At 40.0% G+C, this 16,457-nt stretch overlaps 1 protein-coding gene across 2 annotated transcripts in view; it reads right to left on the minus strand.

The window, feature by feature from the left end:
* The window catches only part of bmp2k (BMP2 inducible kinase), a 50,374-nt gene that overhangs the window by 9,261 nt on the left and 24,656 nt on the right, over positions 1 to 16,457 (minus strand). The window contains exons 4-15 of one of the 2 annotated variants that reach the window (XM_084728202.1): positions 16,131 to 16,273; positions 13,374 to 13,495; positions 11,815 to 11,896; positions 9,002 to 9,134; positions 8,161 to 8,264; positions 7,994 to 8,073; positions 7,147 to 7,292; positions 6,336 to 6,523; positions 6,082 to 6,219; positions 3,711 to 3,994; positions 2,199 to 2,365; positions 1,747 to 1,866 (exon numbers count right to left, since the gene is read on the minus strand). In XM_084728202.1, the coding sequence (XP_084584328.1) occupies positions 1,747 to 1,866; positions 2,199 to 2,365; positions 3,711 to 3,994; positions 6,082 to 6,219; positions 6,336 to 6,523; positions 7,147 to 7,292; positions 7,994 to 8,073; positions 8,161 to 8,264; positions 9,002 to 9,134; positions 11,815 to 11,896; positions 13,374 to 13,495; positions 16,131 to 16,273 (1,707 nt within the window). Of the gene's footprint in view, positions 1 to 1,746; positions 1,867 to 2,198; positions 2,369 to 3,710; positions 3,995 to 6,081; positions 6,220 to 6,335; positions 6,524 to 7,146; positions 7,293 to 7,993; positions 8,074 to 8,160; positions 8,265 to 9,001; positions 9,135 to 11,814; positions 11,897 to 13,373; positions 13,496 to 16,130; positions 16,274 to 16,457 lie in introns of both variants that reach the window. The other variant, XM_084728201.1, reaches the window with a different exon arrangement.

Raw genomic sequence — 16,457 nt, forward strand, 5'->3', positions numbered from 1 at the left:
AAAAATATTTTGCAATTTGTGAGGAATCTTTGCATCGCAGTTTCAATGGCCGAAGAGGGTTGATGGAGTTTGAATGTAAACAAACGGCAAAGAGCCACAACTTTGGAAGTTCAAGCCTCGTCTTTTTTTGCCCCCAACTGGAGTTTAGAGTACCAGAGCTGAGCGATGTTTGGGTTAAATTGGTATTCGGATGTGTTCATCATGATGAAGAGCTGAATTTTTTGTTTGTTACCAAATTGATTAGGACTTACTATGAAGAAGCCAAGCCTGAAAAGGGAGGGATGGGTTTGACGGGATTATTACAGTGCCAGACACTGAAGTTCAGAGGAAGCATTTGACAGTCAATTCATATTCTCATGCTCATTTGCTCAACATAAATTCTAAACATTACAAGCCTGATTGTACAATTGAGAGCTAGATCACTTAAACATTACAAATAATTACTCTGGGAGGGAAAGAATTAGTCACAACCAAGAAAACAGGATTGGACAAACTACCCTATTCCAAAAGCTACAGCCACTAATAAAGAGGGGGGTGTCATGACTCTAAGAAACAATATCAATTTTCGACAAAAACTTAAATCACAACATCCCCACTAATTAATGAACCATTTCCTTCTGGAATCAAAGTAAAACACAACCAAAGAGGTCGATGTGAGCTGTAACTACAACAAAATGTTTCACACTTGCTGAACACCCAATAAGGAGCTTCATTAAGAGAAGTACACACTGTATTTGCTTCACATGGTGCTCTAATACGTTCTGTGAAATTCTATTCTCAAATACTACAACTCCATACAGTTTAAACAGCATGAAGAAGCCTTGAGACAAAAACCATATGCTTATGATTCATGACATTTGTTCAAAGCCGTAGCTTTTAATTAGATGGCCTATGCATGTATTCATTTTTTTTAACCAGTAAAGGACAACTGTGAAATTTTAACATCACTCAGCCCTAATAAGTACCAGCCACATGTTGTGTTCTTCACACCGACAAATTGTCACTTCAGCCTTGTTATGTTCATATTGCTTTTAGTGCCGATGGAACTACAGCAACTTTCTCCAGCTGTGCTCTTTGTTGGACACAGTGAGTTGGAACTTTTTGCTCTTTTTCTTTTTAAATGCACTGAAATAAAAATTGTAATTTTATGCAAAGCGCCTCAGCATGAGAATATACTTCTTTAGCCTGCATAGTAAGACTCCTATGCATTAGTACCTTGCTCCAGCCAGTTTGATCTAGACAGGGAATGTTACCCCAAATCCTGGCAGAGTTAGTGCCTTGCTTCACCCAGTGAGCTGTAGAGGAGACTCAATACTTATTCCAGCTGACTTGCATAAAGGTTTTGTTACAGCATGGCAATTAAAAAGCCCAGTATTAAAAGCCAGACCGGATTGCAGTGAACTCAGAAAGTGTTTTTATCACTTCACTGATGCACCCACTACTCCTGCTTTTCTTCCTAATTCAGTCACAGAAAAGCAGAAGCCTCGGCTCACCCTTTCCTTACATTTATGCTGACAACAGAAGAACATCTGATCTGCCAACTAACATTAGGAAACAAAACAAAAATCTGACCGATCATTGGTTTTTAACGCCCCACTGTGGGGTCTGTGTGGCATAGGAGCTCCTGACTGGAGGTCAGGTGGGAACAGAAGAGCTGGACAGAGGGAGAGGGGGCAGGAGAGGGCAGAGAAAGGGCAGGTGGCTCCACAGTGCTGGGTCCTCATGGTAGAGACTCCTAAGACTTGCCTGCGCTGGCCACAAACGGGACTGAGCCGAACAGGTCCTCTGGTGGTAGGGGCTTGGCAGTGGAGGCAGCAGGCTGCGATCGGTCCGTTTCCACACTGGCTGTTCTCTCCACTGGCTTTTCTGTATATAGAAAATCACACAGCATAAGATACTTAGATCATCTACAACTATAACACCTTGGCAAGTTGTTTTATTGAATCACATGGACCTTGGAAAACAAAAAATCTTTAGAAATGTTTAATCTGTATCTGGTTATACAGAAAATACACATGCATGCATGAATACATGTGCCAAAATGTCTTTCTGTCAACACAAAAGTCATCTCAAAGACAAATGTTGTGATGTCAAGAAATCTTAAAAAATTCTGAATCTACCCAAAGACTAATCACTTCCTTTAAATTTAACTGAATGCTTTTAAACACTATAACAAAATAAGTGAAGGGGTCACTTGCTTGCTCTGAGCATGTCAAATTCCCGGTCGATGAGCTCCTCCTCTGTCAACTTGGAGAAGTTGTCTTCTCCAAAAGGGTTCCATCCCGACATGTCAGGGGGATTACTGACTGTACTGTTGCTGCTCTGAGCGGGTGGCGTGATCCCATCTGAAGCAAGCAGGAGGTTTCTACTGTGGAAACAGAACAACAGCGATAACCTGTTACGGGTTGGATTCACCTCCAATACACATTTCTACAATGATGACAGATAAATGAGTCTGTAAAATAATATCCAAGACCAAAATATACAAGTTCAAGGAAGAACTTTTGGCGGAAAATTTCTGAAGCTTAGGAGGTTTGCCTGTCACACATAAGTTCACAAATCTCAGATAACAGGCAGAAGTGACAAGTGTGGTTTTAATGTTGAGATGAAATTAAAAATGCCTTTTAAACCCTTTTAGATCACATCTCTGGTCATATTGTATTTATCTATTTAATAATATGTGCTCAAACCCCCTAAAAAATGTGAATTTATTTTTATTTTTCTAGCAAAATCCAATCATGCTTTCTTCTTGTAAAACAAAAAATGTGTGACATCTACTCATTAATCACTCTTCAGTTTTTTTGCAACAAAGAGCCGAGATTCATTAGTTAGCTACATAGCAAAAGCATGGTACATAAGGTTATGACACTCCCACTTTTTGAGATTCAAGTCAAATTCCCCCCAGTGTTATATCTTGCCTGCCAAACTCATTTCACTCAGAAAAATGTCACAATACGTAAGCTGGATACTTTCGAAGTGCTGTTTTATTCAAACTTAATTTTTTTTTATGCAAATAATGAAAATTCTCAAATTCTACTTTATTTTGGGAAAATTAAGTGTGTAAGGTTGGTCTCTAGGCTACTGTGGGAAGAGTATGGAATTGAGATTTAATCTAAGTGGCTGTGTGTAATACAAAGTTAATTAAATCCTTGTAGTAGGAAATAAAATGAACCTAAGTTTTTGATATGTAACAGTGAAAACTAGGGATGCACGGACTGTAAAATTCTGGGCCAATATCATTTGTTTGTTTTTGGTGGTTATTTTGTTTTTGTTGTTATTAGTTTCTGTTTTGTGCCAGGAGAACAAAGAAATCTTCATCATGAAACACACAGCATCCATTGCAGGAGTTGTGTCCAGCCAGTGGCTTCTTCTCAGAAACAGTAGCTACGTATACTGGCTACTGTTGTCCATCCGCAAATGACCAACATAACATTTAGAGGGCACAAAATTGATGCTGAAGATAAAAATGGGCCACTGCCATCAGTAAATGTCACTTTACTTGCCGATAAGCCATTAGTAGTCAACAAGGTCAATGTTGGCCAATAACAATATTCAGGCAATAGATCAGTGTATCCTTAATGAAAACTCAAAACCTTTGCAGAAAAATCAACTACCTGTGATTTGAGGGGATTTCTAAAAAGCCATGGACATAATTTTTAATAATTTGTTTCTATATAGAATTACATATAAAAAAGTTCAGGGGACGTTACCTGGGGTTAGTGTATGAGGGATCCACAGGTGATGGTCCGCCCATCTGGCCAGGTGCAGCTCCAGTTCCTGCAGGGGGTGTGGTCGTGTTATAGGAACCCAGCGGGATCTGGAACTCAAGAGGGGAGGACATATAGGGGAGAGGCTGCTGAGCGGGATGATGCTGTTGCTGCTGCTGATGTTGTTGATGATGATGCTGCTGCTGCTGCTGCTGCTGCTGCTGTTGTTGCTGTTGCTGCTGCTGCTGCTGCTGCTGCTGGACAAAAGCCTGTTGGTACTGGTGCAGCTGTTAGGGAAGGAAGAGAGGGAGAAGAGGGGGGAGGGAATGAGGGACGGAGCTTTGATTTCATGGCACACAATGATGGCAACGAGATGATGAAATGTTGTTAGAAACCAGTTCTGGATTTGAAAAGCTGGGGACACATTGGAGGGGAGGGGTGCAGGAATGAAAGTCAAACAGCAAGTAGGACAACAAACTGAACACATGAACTAAGTTCCAAATGTAAAAAGGATGAACTCAAACACCAGCTGAAAACCTTAAAGCTGCGTTCATTGATTTTTTCGGGGATGAGCACTCTCAACATATCATTAGTTAGTTTCCTGTGTAAACATCCAACAGAAGCAGAGCAAGATTAAAAGCCCCTTTCCACTGGACAAAAACAACTCACTATCATCTGGCTTTTGTCTTTAACAGGAAAGGGCACAATCAGCATTCATTCTCAGGTCAAATGACTCTGCAGTAGTCACAGGTACTTATCAGCTCCAGCTCTGATTGGCAGTTATGGAAACAACCAGGTGGGCATGCTAATTTTCTCCTTTTCTGCAAAGTATAAAGAGGGCTTGCCACCTTTGTTGGTAACTTCAGCTCCATTTTCATACACATGTATACACTGTTTTGACTCAGTACATGATGGACGGTGTGTATTTATAATGCACTTGTCTTTAGTAGCATGTCTGAACAGTTTAACATTTTATTTCCTATAAACTCTTCACAATAAATGTCATTTTGTTATCAAAAAACTTTTATTAAGAAGCAGCAAAATCAGGAAATGTTGGGGTTTCATCTGCAGTTGAAAGCAATCATGAAACAGTAAAACAGAACAGATACCTGAAAGTATAAACAGCAATGAAGGACAGAAACTAAAATTTAAACCACAGAGATTCTGAAGCTACAAAAGTGCTGAGAGCTGAAGACACAGGGACGTTTAAAAACACCTTTCTCTTAGCTCTCCAGGACAGAAATGAAACAGAAAAGCACTTGCCAACTGGCAAAGGGAAAAGGGTCAAAACCTTCATATACCTGCCAATTTTGGTGTAAAAACAGTGTAACATTCATTTGGATCATTCTGCTGAATTCCAGTATTCATTCTCTTTTAGTTGTTGTTTGGTCTCCATCAACTCCAATTAATTAAAAATGAACCTCTTATTTTTTGTTTCCTTTTTTGTTGCTTTTATTTCAGGCTTCTAATCAGATTCTTGTTTCTTTAAATCTTAATGTTGCTATTGTTGCTCAGATGTTTTCTTAAGCAATTCTGTACACACCACTGTTGTGCTTTTAAAGAACTGTACAAAAAAACTGATCTGATGTCATCAAACCATATAACAAATTTGCAGTCACTTAGCAAGGATTCCTTGCCACAATAAGGAGCAGGTCTAAGATCACAGAGGAAATACTGCTTTTAAACAGTTAGCAGGTATCTTGGGAATAAGAACAGTAATTTTGAGAGGTGCTCTCTTCCCCTGTGAACTGCTTCATATGTCAGGATGCAACACAGAGGAAACTGCTCGATTTCACCCTCTGTTCGATCCCCTCGTGGCTTCGCTCAGACCAGATTGCCTCTGAAATAAAACAGATGGTACGCATTCGGTGGGAAACAGACTAAAAATTGCGCCGCCCTAGCAGTACGCATTTGGAGGACCTGTGTTTGTGTGTTTGATTCAGTAGCTGCGTAAATACTAGTTTTCTGAATATTTGGACAGAGTCAGTAGGAAGTTTGAGCGTCTGCTTCCAATGCTGCTTGGCACAGAAATAAAGCGACTCGACTGAAGAGGACTGGCTGCCAGTGTTTGGAACAGAGAGAGCAATTTTAGGGCATTCTGACATTAAATGAAATGTTCAGCTCTGTGTTATTTCATGCTGTGTCTCCATGTGTTTCGCTGTCATTTGCTCAAACTATTTACTGCAGTTTTGGATAAAATCTTCTGCTCTGAAATTCTGTCGTGATTTTGAGTTTGAAGCTTTCTCAAATGCTTGGAGGAACTTGAATGCAAACAAAAGCAAATTCAATTTGATGACCGCCCATTTTAGCGCAGTCCATCAAATTCAAATCTTGGCAGCTGTGGTGCCAGGTTCAGAGTTCTGATAAAACTCACCATGGCTGCGTACTGAGCCTGGGCCTGGGCTTGAGCGACCTGCTGCTGGTACATCGGCTGCATCATCATCTGTTGCTGCTGCTGGAGGAGGGCCTGCTGCTGCTGAAGCTGGAGGGACTGCTGCACAGCCTGTTGGTACTGAGGAGGGTTGTCAAGAGATTAAATATCTCAACTTTTGCTCTTAGTGACGGCTCAAGCTTAACTTTGACTTCCACAATGATGTGTTGCATGTTTGTCAGTCGTGGTGGATGTACCTGGAGGTATTGGAGTTGCTGTGCATTTATATGTTGTTGTTGCACTGCTTGTTGTTGTTGGTGGTGATGCTGCTGCTGTTGTAGCTGCTGTAGACGCAGGTCGCCAGGCTGTAGCTGCTGCAGGACTCGGTGTTGTTGACTGCTAGGCTGGGGCTGCACGGATGGCTGCCCGGAGCCAGGGGTGGGAGCTGAGTGGACAAGTCAGATCAATTTTATTTATAGAGTCCAATATCACAAATCAGTTTACCTCAAGGGTTTTTATTGTGATTTGTAGTGTAGACTGATGGATTTATTACTTGGAACACCACATCAAGCACAAAAATCACATCAAGTAAACTATAACTGAAAGCCTGATAAATGCTTCAAGCAAGTTCAAGGAAATTTTGCTGTAGATGAACTTTTATCTCAGTACTTTTTCAGATTTTACTCTTGAAAACACACACAACACAAAAGTACACACACATGCACTATTATCACATCCCAAATAAATGTACAAGAGATAATACTTAAAACACAATCTATGATAAACTTGATTAAGGCTTTGGCACCTGTAAATAGTAGTGAGTGATAAATCCCGAACTCTCTGTTTTTGTCTATAATTCTTTTGTCTGGAAGAACCATTTGTGAGTATACTGTAAGAACTGCCATTTCTTTAACCTGGTTTGTGCATCTTTAAACAAATTTACACTTTTGTGGTAAAATAGGTTCTTCTTTTCTTTTCTTTTTTTCATTTTTTGTGTAGAGATGAGACCACACTTTCAAGATGATGGAAACTTCTACAGATATAAAATATAACTAATGTCCAACAAACCTTTCTGGCCGTTGCTGACAGGTGCTGAAGGCACGGTCATCTTTACTGGGGTGACAGTGGCGAGGGGCAGGACATTACTGTTTGCTGCTTTTGGCCTCTGTCTGGGAGCTATTGATGTTTCCGTGGGGCCCACAGAGTCTGTTATCCTGGAAAGAAGGAGTCAAAAATTGTGATTTTATTTTTCTTACCCATTATCAATAAATAATGACTTTCAACATCTGGACTGTATTTATTAAGTTAATGTTTATTTGTATAGTATAGATACATATACAATAAAAACTAAGCCACACACCACAGCATTTATAGCCTCAGCTAATTTGCAGTGTCTGTCATTAAATGGGCTTTTATATCACATAAATCTCACCAACAAATATACAACAGACAGTAAAAATGTCAGCTGGGTTTGCACTTTGCACCATCCTGATGTCTAGTGTGTTATTCTGTATAGATATAGAGTATACTAAATTTAGATATAAAAAGATATAAATTATTCTTTAAAGTACATTAAATTACTTTTTTTCTTTTCTTATTCTATTTTGTAAATTATCTGAAGGTATGTTTTACGTTTATAGCGGACACTTTTTTGAAGCTTTTCCACTGTATCAGACAGTGGTGCAAATAAAAGACAAAATGTGCTTTAATAATTTCTGAAAAAATAAAGAGAACATCTTTGACTTTGGCATAAATAAATAAAATACTAATGCCACTTAATGTCAACGAGGTGTCCTGAGAACAGTTATTCGTTTACAGCACGTATAAAGAGGATTGACAACAGAGGATCAGTGCCAATGCTAGTTTGTATTATAAGAAAACTAAAATAACAAAATGTGTTGTCAGTGAGCAATACCTGGCTTTTGTCATACTCTTCTTAGCAGCGACCTCACTAGCCGTTAGAGGCTCTGGTAGCGACGTAGGGATGGGAGAGTTCTGGAAAAAAGGGCAGGAGAATTATGTTAATAAGCAAATGACTGCAAAGGCTATAGCCAAGCTGATTGCTTCATTTTGGTGACTTACAAAGAGATTTGGCACTGGACAATCTTTTCCAGCTAATTTGAAGGCAAAGTAGGACACTTGGTAAATGTCTGGTCTCTTCTCCTGGTCTGGTTCGAGCATATATCCTGGAAAAGACAGAGAGGTCATTTCATGCAGCAGAACAATAGTGGCTGATTCAATGTAGTTAATGTGCATCTTCTCGCTTTGACCACTTGGTGGAGCTGTTGGTCAAATAATTGAAAAAAGGAAGCTACTCTGTGGGCTGCATTTAGGGGAAGTGAGATAACTCCAGCAAGGCTGTCATGACCGACAGTCCATGACTGGTTCAAACAGGCTTGAGTTGTGTTAAAGCATAACAACAAAAGTAAGGTTATAGATTGCTCTGTGGGTGAACACAGCGGAGAGGGAACACTGTCAGCACAACACAGCAAAACAAGATTGTGGGCACAAATTACAATTTAGCTAATGGCAGAAAATACATTAAATGACAAACAAAAATTGAGCTCCTTCTGGAAAACCACACTAGAAGTTCCCAAACTTCTGTACTGCATTCTGTGTAATTGGGTTCCTAACTATAATTTGACATAGTCAAGCCTAAAGTCAAGTTACATCATATGGAGAAAGCATTCCACCTTAAACACGCCTTATCCTCCATAACAGTATAAACTAAAAAATATAGCAGAATAAGTACTACCACACTGTTGACAAACAAATCATCAGAGCAAACACATACTGTTTAAAAAGGAGAAACAGAAGTAATAGTTAATAGTGATAGTAAGTGATTCTGAGGTAGTAACTAAATGCTCCTAAATCAATAGAATCCAAATTATGACATAAATCCATGTTAAGTAACAAAACTTACTGATTAAACAGTGCAACTTGAAGGAGAATTTGGAGTTATCTGGAACAATAAAGGTTCCGTCACATATGGCAACTTGACTCTCCCCAAATGGAAGTGCGAAGAAACACAGCTTGTACAACAAGCATCCAAGTGCCTGTGGAGAAAACAGAAATAGTGTTGTAAAACAACTGAGCAAAGTAACTTTTCAGGTTGGGCATTGCTTAAAATGTTCAATGCCACTGCCAATATGATACCTGAGTTTTGGTGCCATATTGTATTGCGCCATATATTTTGGCATATATTCAACAAATAGTCCAACCTCACTGCATCACAGTTTAAATTTGTGTAAATGCTAAAGCAATAAAGGACCTTTGCCTAAATAAAAGCAGATGATACAAGAAGTCAATATATGATATAAAAGAAGAAGCTGCAAGACTTAACTGTTTGGTTAATTTTATGTTACAATAAACAGCTGTGTTGTTTGTAAGACTTGAAGGAAAATTACCTACTGTACTCATCAGCACTAATCACAGATATCAGAAATATTCTTGAAAAACAGACTTCTACATCCACTCAACATGTTAAAGTACAATCCAGCCTAGCGGGAAGTGAAGCCCAAACCCTTGAAATGTTGTTGCACTGAGAAGCACAGCCTGCTACGCAAAGAATTAATGTTCCTTATGTTGATGGCTAAAAAGCTGCTTTTAAAAAGAGGCCCAGAGTCTGCTCCCCTGGCAATATGGCTGTCCAAACACATCCACATGCAAAAGTGCTCTGCTCCCAAATCATATATTCACTTGGCACTATATTTGGCTCCAGCATCTTTTTGTTGATGATGCACTTGGAGATGAAAGAGACTTTGGAATTAGCGACAGTGTTTAGGGAATGTTTTTTAAGCGCTCTATCTGAAGACGGATATTCTTCACAGTTCTCCACTCAACAAGCTAATCCAGTCTGATACTAAACTCCTAATCCGTGTCAGACAGCATATCCGCCAACAACCCCCAAATGCTTGGATAAATTCATGTGACATTTGTCTGAAGCACAATGTATAAAACAGAGGAGTTTTAAACATGTGGCTAAACATAGAACAGGAAGTGAGAATGCAGCGGGTAGTCCACAGGAAGTTGGTGTTTTTGTTGAACATTGCACAGTAGTTGTCTTCCTACAACCAGAGGGCTGTATATCTGTTTACATTAATATGTGTTTACATTAATGCAAACACATGGACACACATACATACATATATATATATAAAATAAAACTATCAGTGCAGACTAATCCATAGTGGCAGGTTCATTAAAGGAAATATGACAAGACTGGTTTCAGTGCCTGGCAGGTAGACAATTACCCAAAGCCACAATAAATCAGCAAGGGACAGGTCACCCTAGATTCAGAAATGCATACTTCTCCTCTTACCTGTGATACTGTTTATCTATCTAGATTGTTTTGGTGCAAGTTGCAGAGTTTTGCTGATGTCAGTCTTGGTGATGTCTGCCTTATCTCAAATAAAACAAAACTAGACAAAACAATTCATTTGAAAAACTCAACAGCAATGTTTGTTTCCAGAAATCGTGACCCTGTAACTCAAGATAATCCACAGACCTCATTGTAAATAGTTTCATGCAGGAATCATTTCCTTTAGTCCAAATTACATTTGCCGTACATTGCAGCTGAGTTTTCAAATTAATTTTTTGTGTCATCTAGTTTAATTTTATCCTAGTCTGTGGAAGAGCCCAGAGCTTGAAATGTCACACAATTCTAATGCAAATAAATACCTTTCCTTCTCTGTTCAGGTATTTTTATGGTCCAGCACCCATCCCATTGGGCTTATGGATGTGCCTGTCTTTCTCATTTTTTCATAACATTCTAGACAGGGCTGACAGGTAGAGTGTCTCACTCATCTGTCATCTCCACCAACATGATTTGGTAGAGGGAGAACAGAGGGAGAACAGAAAAAAAGACAGATGATTTAAGAGCATGTAGCATTTGTAAGAGGTGCTGGATTGACACATATGTATTACTAACATGATATCAATATATCATTTGTTTAAAACTTGGCAAGAGGAAATGTATACATTTTTGATTTGGGGGTGAACTGTCCCTTTAACTAACTTCATTATCAAAATTGTATATTGTGTTTAGCTTAAGGTTGGGCTGATGGACATGGTCCTATGCCAATACGGTAAGCAGTTAAACTTACATTTTTAATTTGCACTGGTTAACACACAGTGTTTTATCATGTGTGGTCATGATAAAAACATCTGGAACAGGTCTTGATTCAAAGTTGAACAAACAGAATGTGGAAAAGCACAAGCAAAGTGCATAAGTTTATATGCACAAAGTGTCCCATCAGTGGTGACATCTTTATATCTGGACTGATTTAACTCACTGGGTTTTTAGTGCATCAGTTTGTACCGCTCCTCAAAATGGCTGCTGGCCAAGCAGTTGCTCCTGCCTCTCTGCCTCGCACCTCTAAAACAGCCAAGGCCTATTTCACACAAGCTTATCAAGGTCCTCAAGTAGGCCTAATTACCTCAAACTGGGGAAAATAGAAGAGGACAGACAGAAGGAAGGGAGGAATAGGATGAGGCGGAGTCCTGGTTTTGTCCTGAATGATGTTGTTTAATGTTTTATGAGGGAAAAACACTGTTGGAGAGCTGGTGGAGGCAAACAGCCCAGGGTGAGCCAGCAGAGAGAGACAGAGAGAGAAGAGAGGAGGAACCTGTCGGGGCGGAGTGACGCCCAGGACACTGCCAGGACAAACCAGCCCTGCAGGGTGCATAACACACACAGACACAGATACTGTACACACATACAAAGTAGGGCCTTACCCATATATCAGCTTTAGTGGTGATGGCTTTCCCTGCGTATAAGTTAATCATCTCCGGCGAGCGATATGAAAGGGTTGTGTACCTGTGAGACACAACAACAGGAAGTAGTCAATGATAGGTCAATGTTCAAGGGACTAAGCACCAGAGTACATTTACTTGAATATAGCACTTGAGCACAGCTTTTTTTGGCCACATGGGTGCAGCTGAAACAAGTTGTGAACACAGCAGACATATCATCACCTCATAAGTTAGTCTGGCAATTCTGTTGGCAAACAATTGTATTTAATTTATTTTTTTTACACAAACAGTAATGGAGCTACTTTATCATACATCTGGATTCTTGTTTCTGTTCACTTATGAATGTAAGTCCAATATTGACTCTCTTTTGGACTTTAGCAGCTCCTGAGGGAAATATGTGGCTCTTTAGCAGCTTAATGCTCCACTATGTTTACCACCCAGTTTCTCACTGTTTGTCTGTTGTCTGCTGATGAGCAGGTAGCGTACGTTTTGTTTTGTTTACTGGTGAAACATCTGTTTGCTGAGGGTGCACCAAACGAATGAGGTTGCAGCCTAGCATTTTATTTTGTTTTCTATTCAGAGTCATTCTGATAACATGCTGGCTGTGTTTGAAATTAATCCAGCTGAGTTATGAAAATGCAAAGCCTGTCTGAGTCACCACAGTTCAGAGGACTGCTGGTTTCTGTATGACCAGCGTCACAAAGGAGAGTTTACACTCGGCCATATATTGCCGATAAGCACCACATATCACACTTTACTGCAGTTATAAATGTGTGAAAAGTTAACAGAGCAGATCTGAGTGGACTGCTGGGATTTAACACTACACAGACAGAATGCATACACTGACAGTGGGGGCTGTGACCACAGTTATCATGCGGCTCTTTGCCATTTTCTCTTGTGTGGCTGTGTGATATTTGCAATCATGAAATTTATGGCTGTATGATCTGATGAGTGAGTTCTGGTTATTTTTCTGCTTTTGACCCACATAAAAACAATTAGCAAATAAAGTCCAACTAAATTTCCTATTGGTTCACACCCTCTCATTAGAACTGTCTCCTGCTGCCTCACTCTTTTCTTGCACTACCTGGGAAGTTGGCTCTATAACTCTATTAAAATGTTAATAACATTACAAGATATTTGCATCCCAGAATCCATGTCATAATATCTTGAAGGATTAGTTTGACCAGTCAGTGACATTCAGTGGTACAAACTCTTCCTTGATAGATCTTGGACTGTTGTTAATTACTATCTCAGAAGCACAGAATTCTGAGGGGGTAGGGTCCTAAAACTGAAAGTGAAAATGCAGAAAAGTTTTATTAGAGTTTTATTTTTTAAAGTACTGGATTTCTCACAAAGTTCCTGTGGGGCAAAAGGCCCATTTTATGCTTGTATTTTTGGCAATGGTTTTACATGACAGACCACTCTGACAAGTAAAACAATATTGTTCCAGCAGTCAGAATATAGAAGTGGCAGGTATATATTATGGTTTTACTGTATTAAGTGACATGCAGAGCATGTCTTTCGCTGATGAAAAAACTTACTTCTTAATCTCATCCTCCACAGCGGTTACTCCGTCTTTATGTGGCTGCAAAACCTTGTGAGTGGCACTGCCGAAGTCACAGAGCACATAATTTCCCTGGTCGTTTAGCAGGATGTTTTCAACCTGGTGAGGGAACAAACAGATCTTCGACTTAAACAATGCAAAGAGACTTATTAAAACTGGTTTTAACTGCTTCTCCTGTAGGTTTGTTCGATTATAGGTTTTCCCCTAAGATTTCTAACTGGTCTGACAATGACCAAACAAATCTGCATCCAGTGTAATTCAGCAAAAGCTAGACTGCGGTCGTGATTGAGACACATCATTCTATCAAAAATCACATCAGCTGTGACTGAAATGACTGTGGCAGACGGATGAACAAACAACCAACCAAGCCGAATCTCATCTCTAATTACATCATAATGGGCATGGATGACAATTAGTGGATAAAGTCGCTTGTACAAACTCACAAATCCCACACCCACACACAAAACTGATTTAATACACAGTGATGAAGTAGTGCGACAAGGCCTCATTACAGTAATTCTGGCACAGGAGTCTATTCATAGTATGTTTCCTGGTAGACAGAAGACAAATAAAATGTCTGTCAGAAAATAGATCTGTTGCTTATTTGCATGTTATCAGATGTTTCTTATTTGGATTTCAGGCATCAGTTTTTAAATAAAACTTTAATTTTCAGAGATTACAAGCCTGATAGCAACAACAGCAAAGAAAGGTGTGAGAAATAATTGAGTAAACTATAGAAAGAAATGATGGCAGGTGGAGGAAAGATGAGGAAACATGTAGTGAAGAGACACAAAGTAATAAAGATGAAACTGTCTGAAAGTGCAACAAGGGCACAAGATGTAAAATGTCAAGCCAGTAAGACATTTGTCTGAACTCTGACACAGAAGAGGAGGAGAGACCAAAAAGAGGATCAAGAGAAAAAGATTTCAAACTGTCCAAAGAAAACCGAGCTAATGAAAGCAACACAGAGTGTCTCAATACTGTTGACAGCTCAGGGCTAAGGGGCTTTTTTTGCACTCTCACTTCCCCTGGCAATGCGTGACTGGGCCTCCGTGGTCTTTTGTGTCCCTGCGATGTTATGTAAGCCATGTAGGCTGAACAGATAGATACAGACAGCGAACAGAGGACAGGCCTGTGGAGCTGAAGGGACCGCACTGTTTAGAGGCTTGTCCAACTGGACAGAGTACAGCGGCCCACTGATGGGGCACTGAGGAGAATTCAACCAGGGTGGGAAATTACCAACAGGCCTCCGAGCATCAGCAAAATGAGGGTAAATCTGGCTTATTGCCACCGTTGACTTGAAAATCTATTCTAAAAATCAAGTTAGCTGAAAGTTGGTGAGGAATTTCAAGACGTAGCAGCTACTGTGACTTGTATAAAGACTTTGGTGCTCTGACAAGAGTAGGTGGAGGAGAAAGAGGAAAGGGAGGTGGATGAGCAACAAACAGGGGGTAATGGACAAGAAGGAGAGGAAATAAGCGAACAAGCTGGCAAAGGAAGCGGTGGAGCATAAGAGGAAGCAGAGGAGTTAGAACAAGTAGTGAAGTGAAACCAAAGCGTTCTTTCTTCTGCTGACCAAGCAGATTTTCATCACTTAAGTTTGAAAACATCACTGTTGACACAAATGTAATAAATTACTGTTCAATCCACAAGTCCCTTATTTTGATATTGTTGTTTGATATCTTTGGAAAGCCTTGCTGCAGATCTTGTGCAGAAAACTGCGCTTCAAAACAGTGTGAGGGTTTTTTTGGTTTCTGTTGAGGAAGTTTGTAGGTGAAACGCTTTCCTTTAACCGCTCCCAGTTAACCCAGAGTTATTCTTTCACCGATTCTGTTCTGGTTTCCAGGAACATTAATTTTTCCTTAGTCAGGACCTTTCACATCTACTAGTTGTAAAGTGAATATAGCAGATAGAGAGCCATACCAGAATTAATATGTACCACCCACTACCACTGTATTGTACGATTATTAGTGTTTTTCTTGAGGAAATCTTGAAGATCTGTGTTTACTGATGATTTTTGCCAAGGGTTGGAGTAAGTGCTTAAACAATCAATCAATAAAAGTGGTAAGTCATTCAGCAGAAAATTATTTGGCCACAATGAATGGTTTAAGTGACAGCTGCAACAGATTCTGATTCGGTAATGACTGTCAGAGAAGTCAGCTTAACCACTTTTGAGCCAGCCGGCAAGTACAACCTTGTCTGTAACTGTCGTCCACTGTGATTGACTCTCGACAGTGCTGTCAACAGGCTGGCAGTAGAGACGCTTCGTGGTCGTGTCGTGGTCATGTTATAACTTAACTATGAGCAGAACACACACTTTTCACATCAGAGATGACAAACACAGGCATACAAACATGAGGTAGGCTAAAACATGGGACTCATGGAGGCTGATATATGGCTTTAGTGTGACAAACTGAAAAAAGGAAAGAATCTGAGTTGCCCTGCAGCCTTACTTTAATTCAATTATCAAGCCCAAGTTAGAGAAAAGAATCTGGCTCCACCTTTCAAAAAAGTGAGGACTTGAAGCTTTTCTGTTAAATACCCCTGTAAACTGTTTTGGACGACTGGAATGACAAAGCAAGCAACCTGAAGGGCTCTTGGAAAACTGATATGTTCATTTTCTTACTCTTAATCAAAAAACATTGACACTGAAACAATCATTAGTCACATCCAAATAGTAAATTAAGGGGTCCTACTGAAGACACAGAGGAAGGAGGAGAAGGCAGATCCTCACCTTGAGGTCTCTGTGGATGATCGGCGTCTTGCATTGGTGCAAGCGGGCCACGGCCTCACAGGCATCACAGAAAATGTGGAGGACCTCAGCCTCACTGAAACCCACATTCAACCGTTGGTTCATCTGCTTCACCACCTGACCCGCTGCAGGAGAGAGGGGAAAGGACATCTATAGGATTCAACACAGCTCAGGCTGGGAAACAATACAAGCCAGCATGTTTGGTGTTTTGATGCTTGCAAACAAAATTTTCCAGCTGGGTGGTTTCAGTCCTGTATAGTGTTTACATTCACACACTCTTGTTGAACCTGACCTGATTAATACTCAGAA

The sequence above is a fragment of the Lutjanus erythropterus genome, chromosome 10, assembly GCF_056507025.1.
Source record: "Lutjanus erythropterus isolate fLutEry1 chromosome 10, fLutEry1.hap2, whole genome shotgun sequence".
Taxonomy (NCBI): Eukaryota; Metazoa; Chordata; class Actinopteri; order Lutjaniformes; family Lutjanidae; genus Lutjanus; species Lutjanus erythropterus.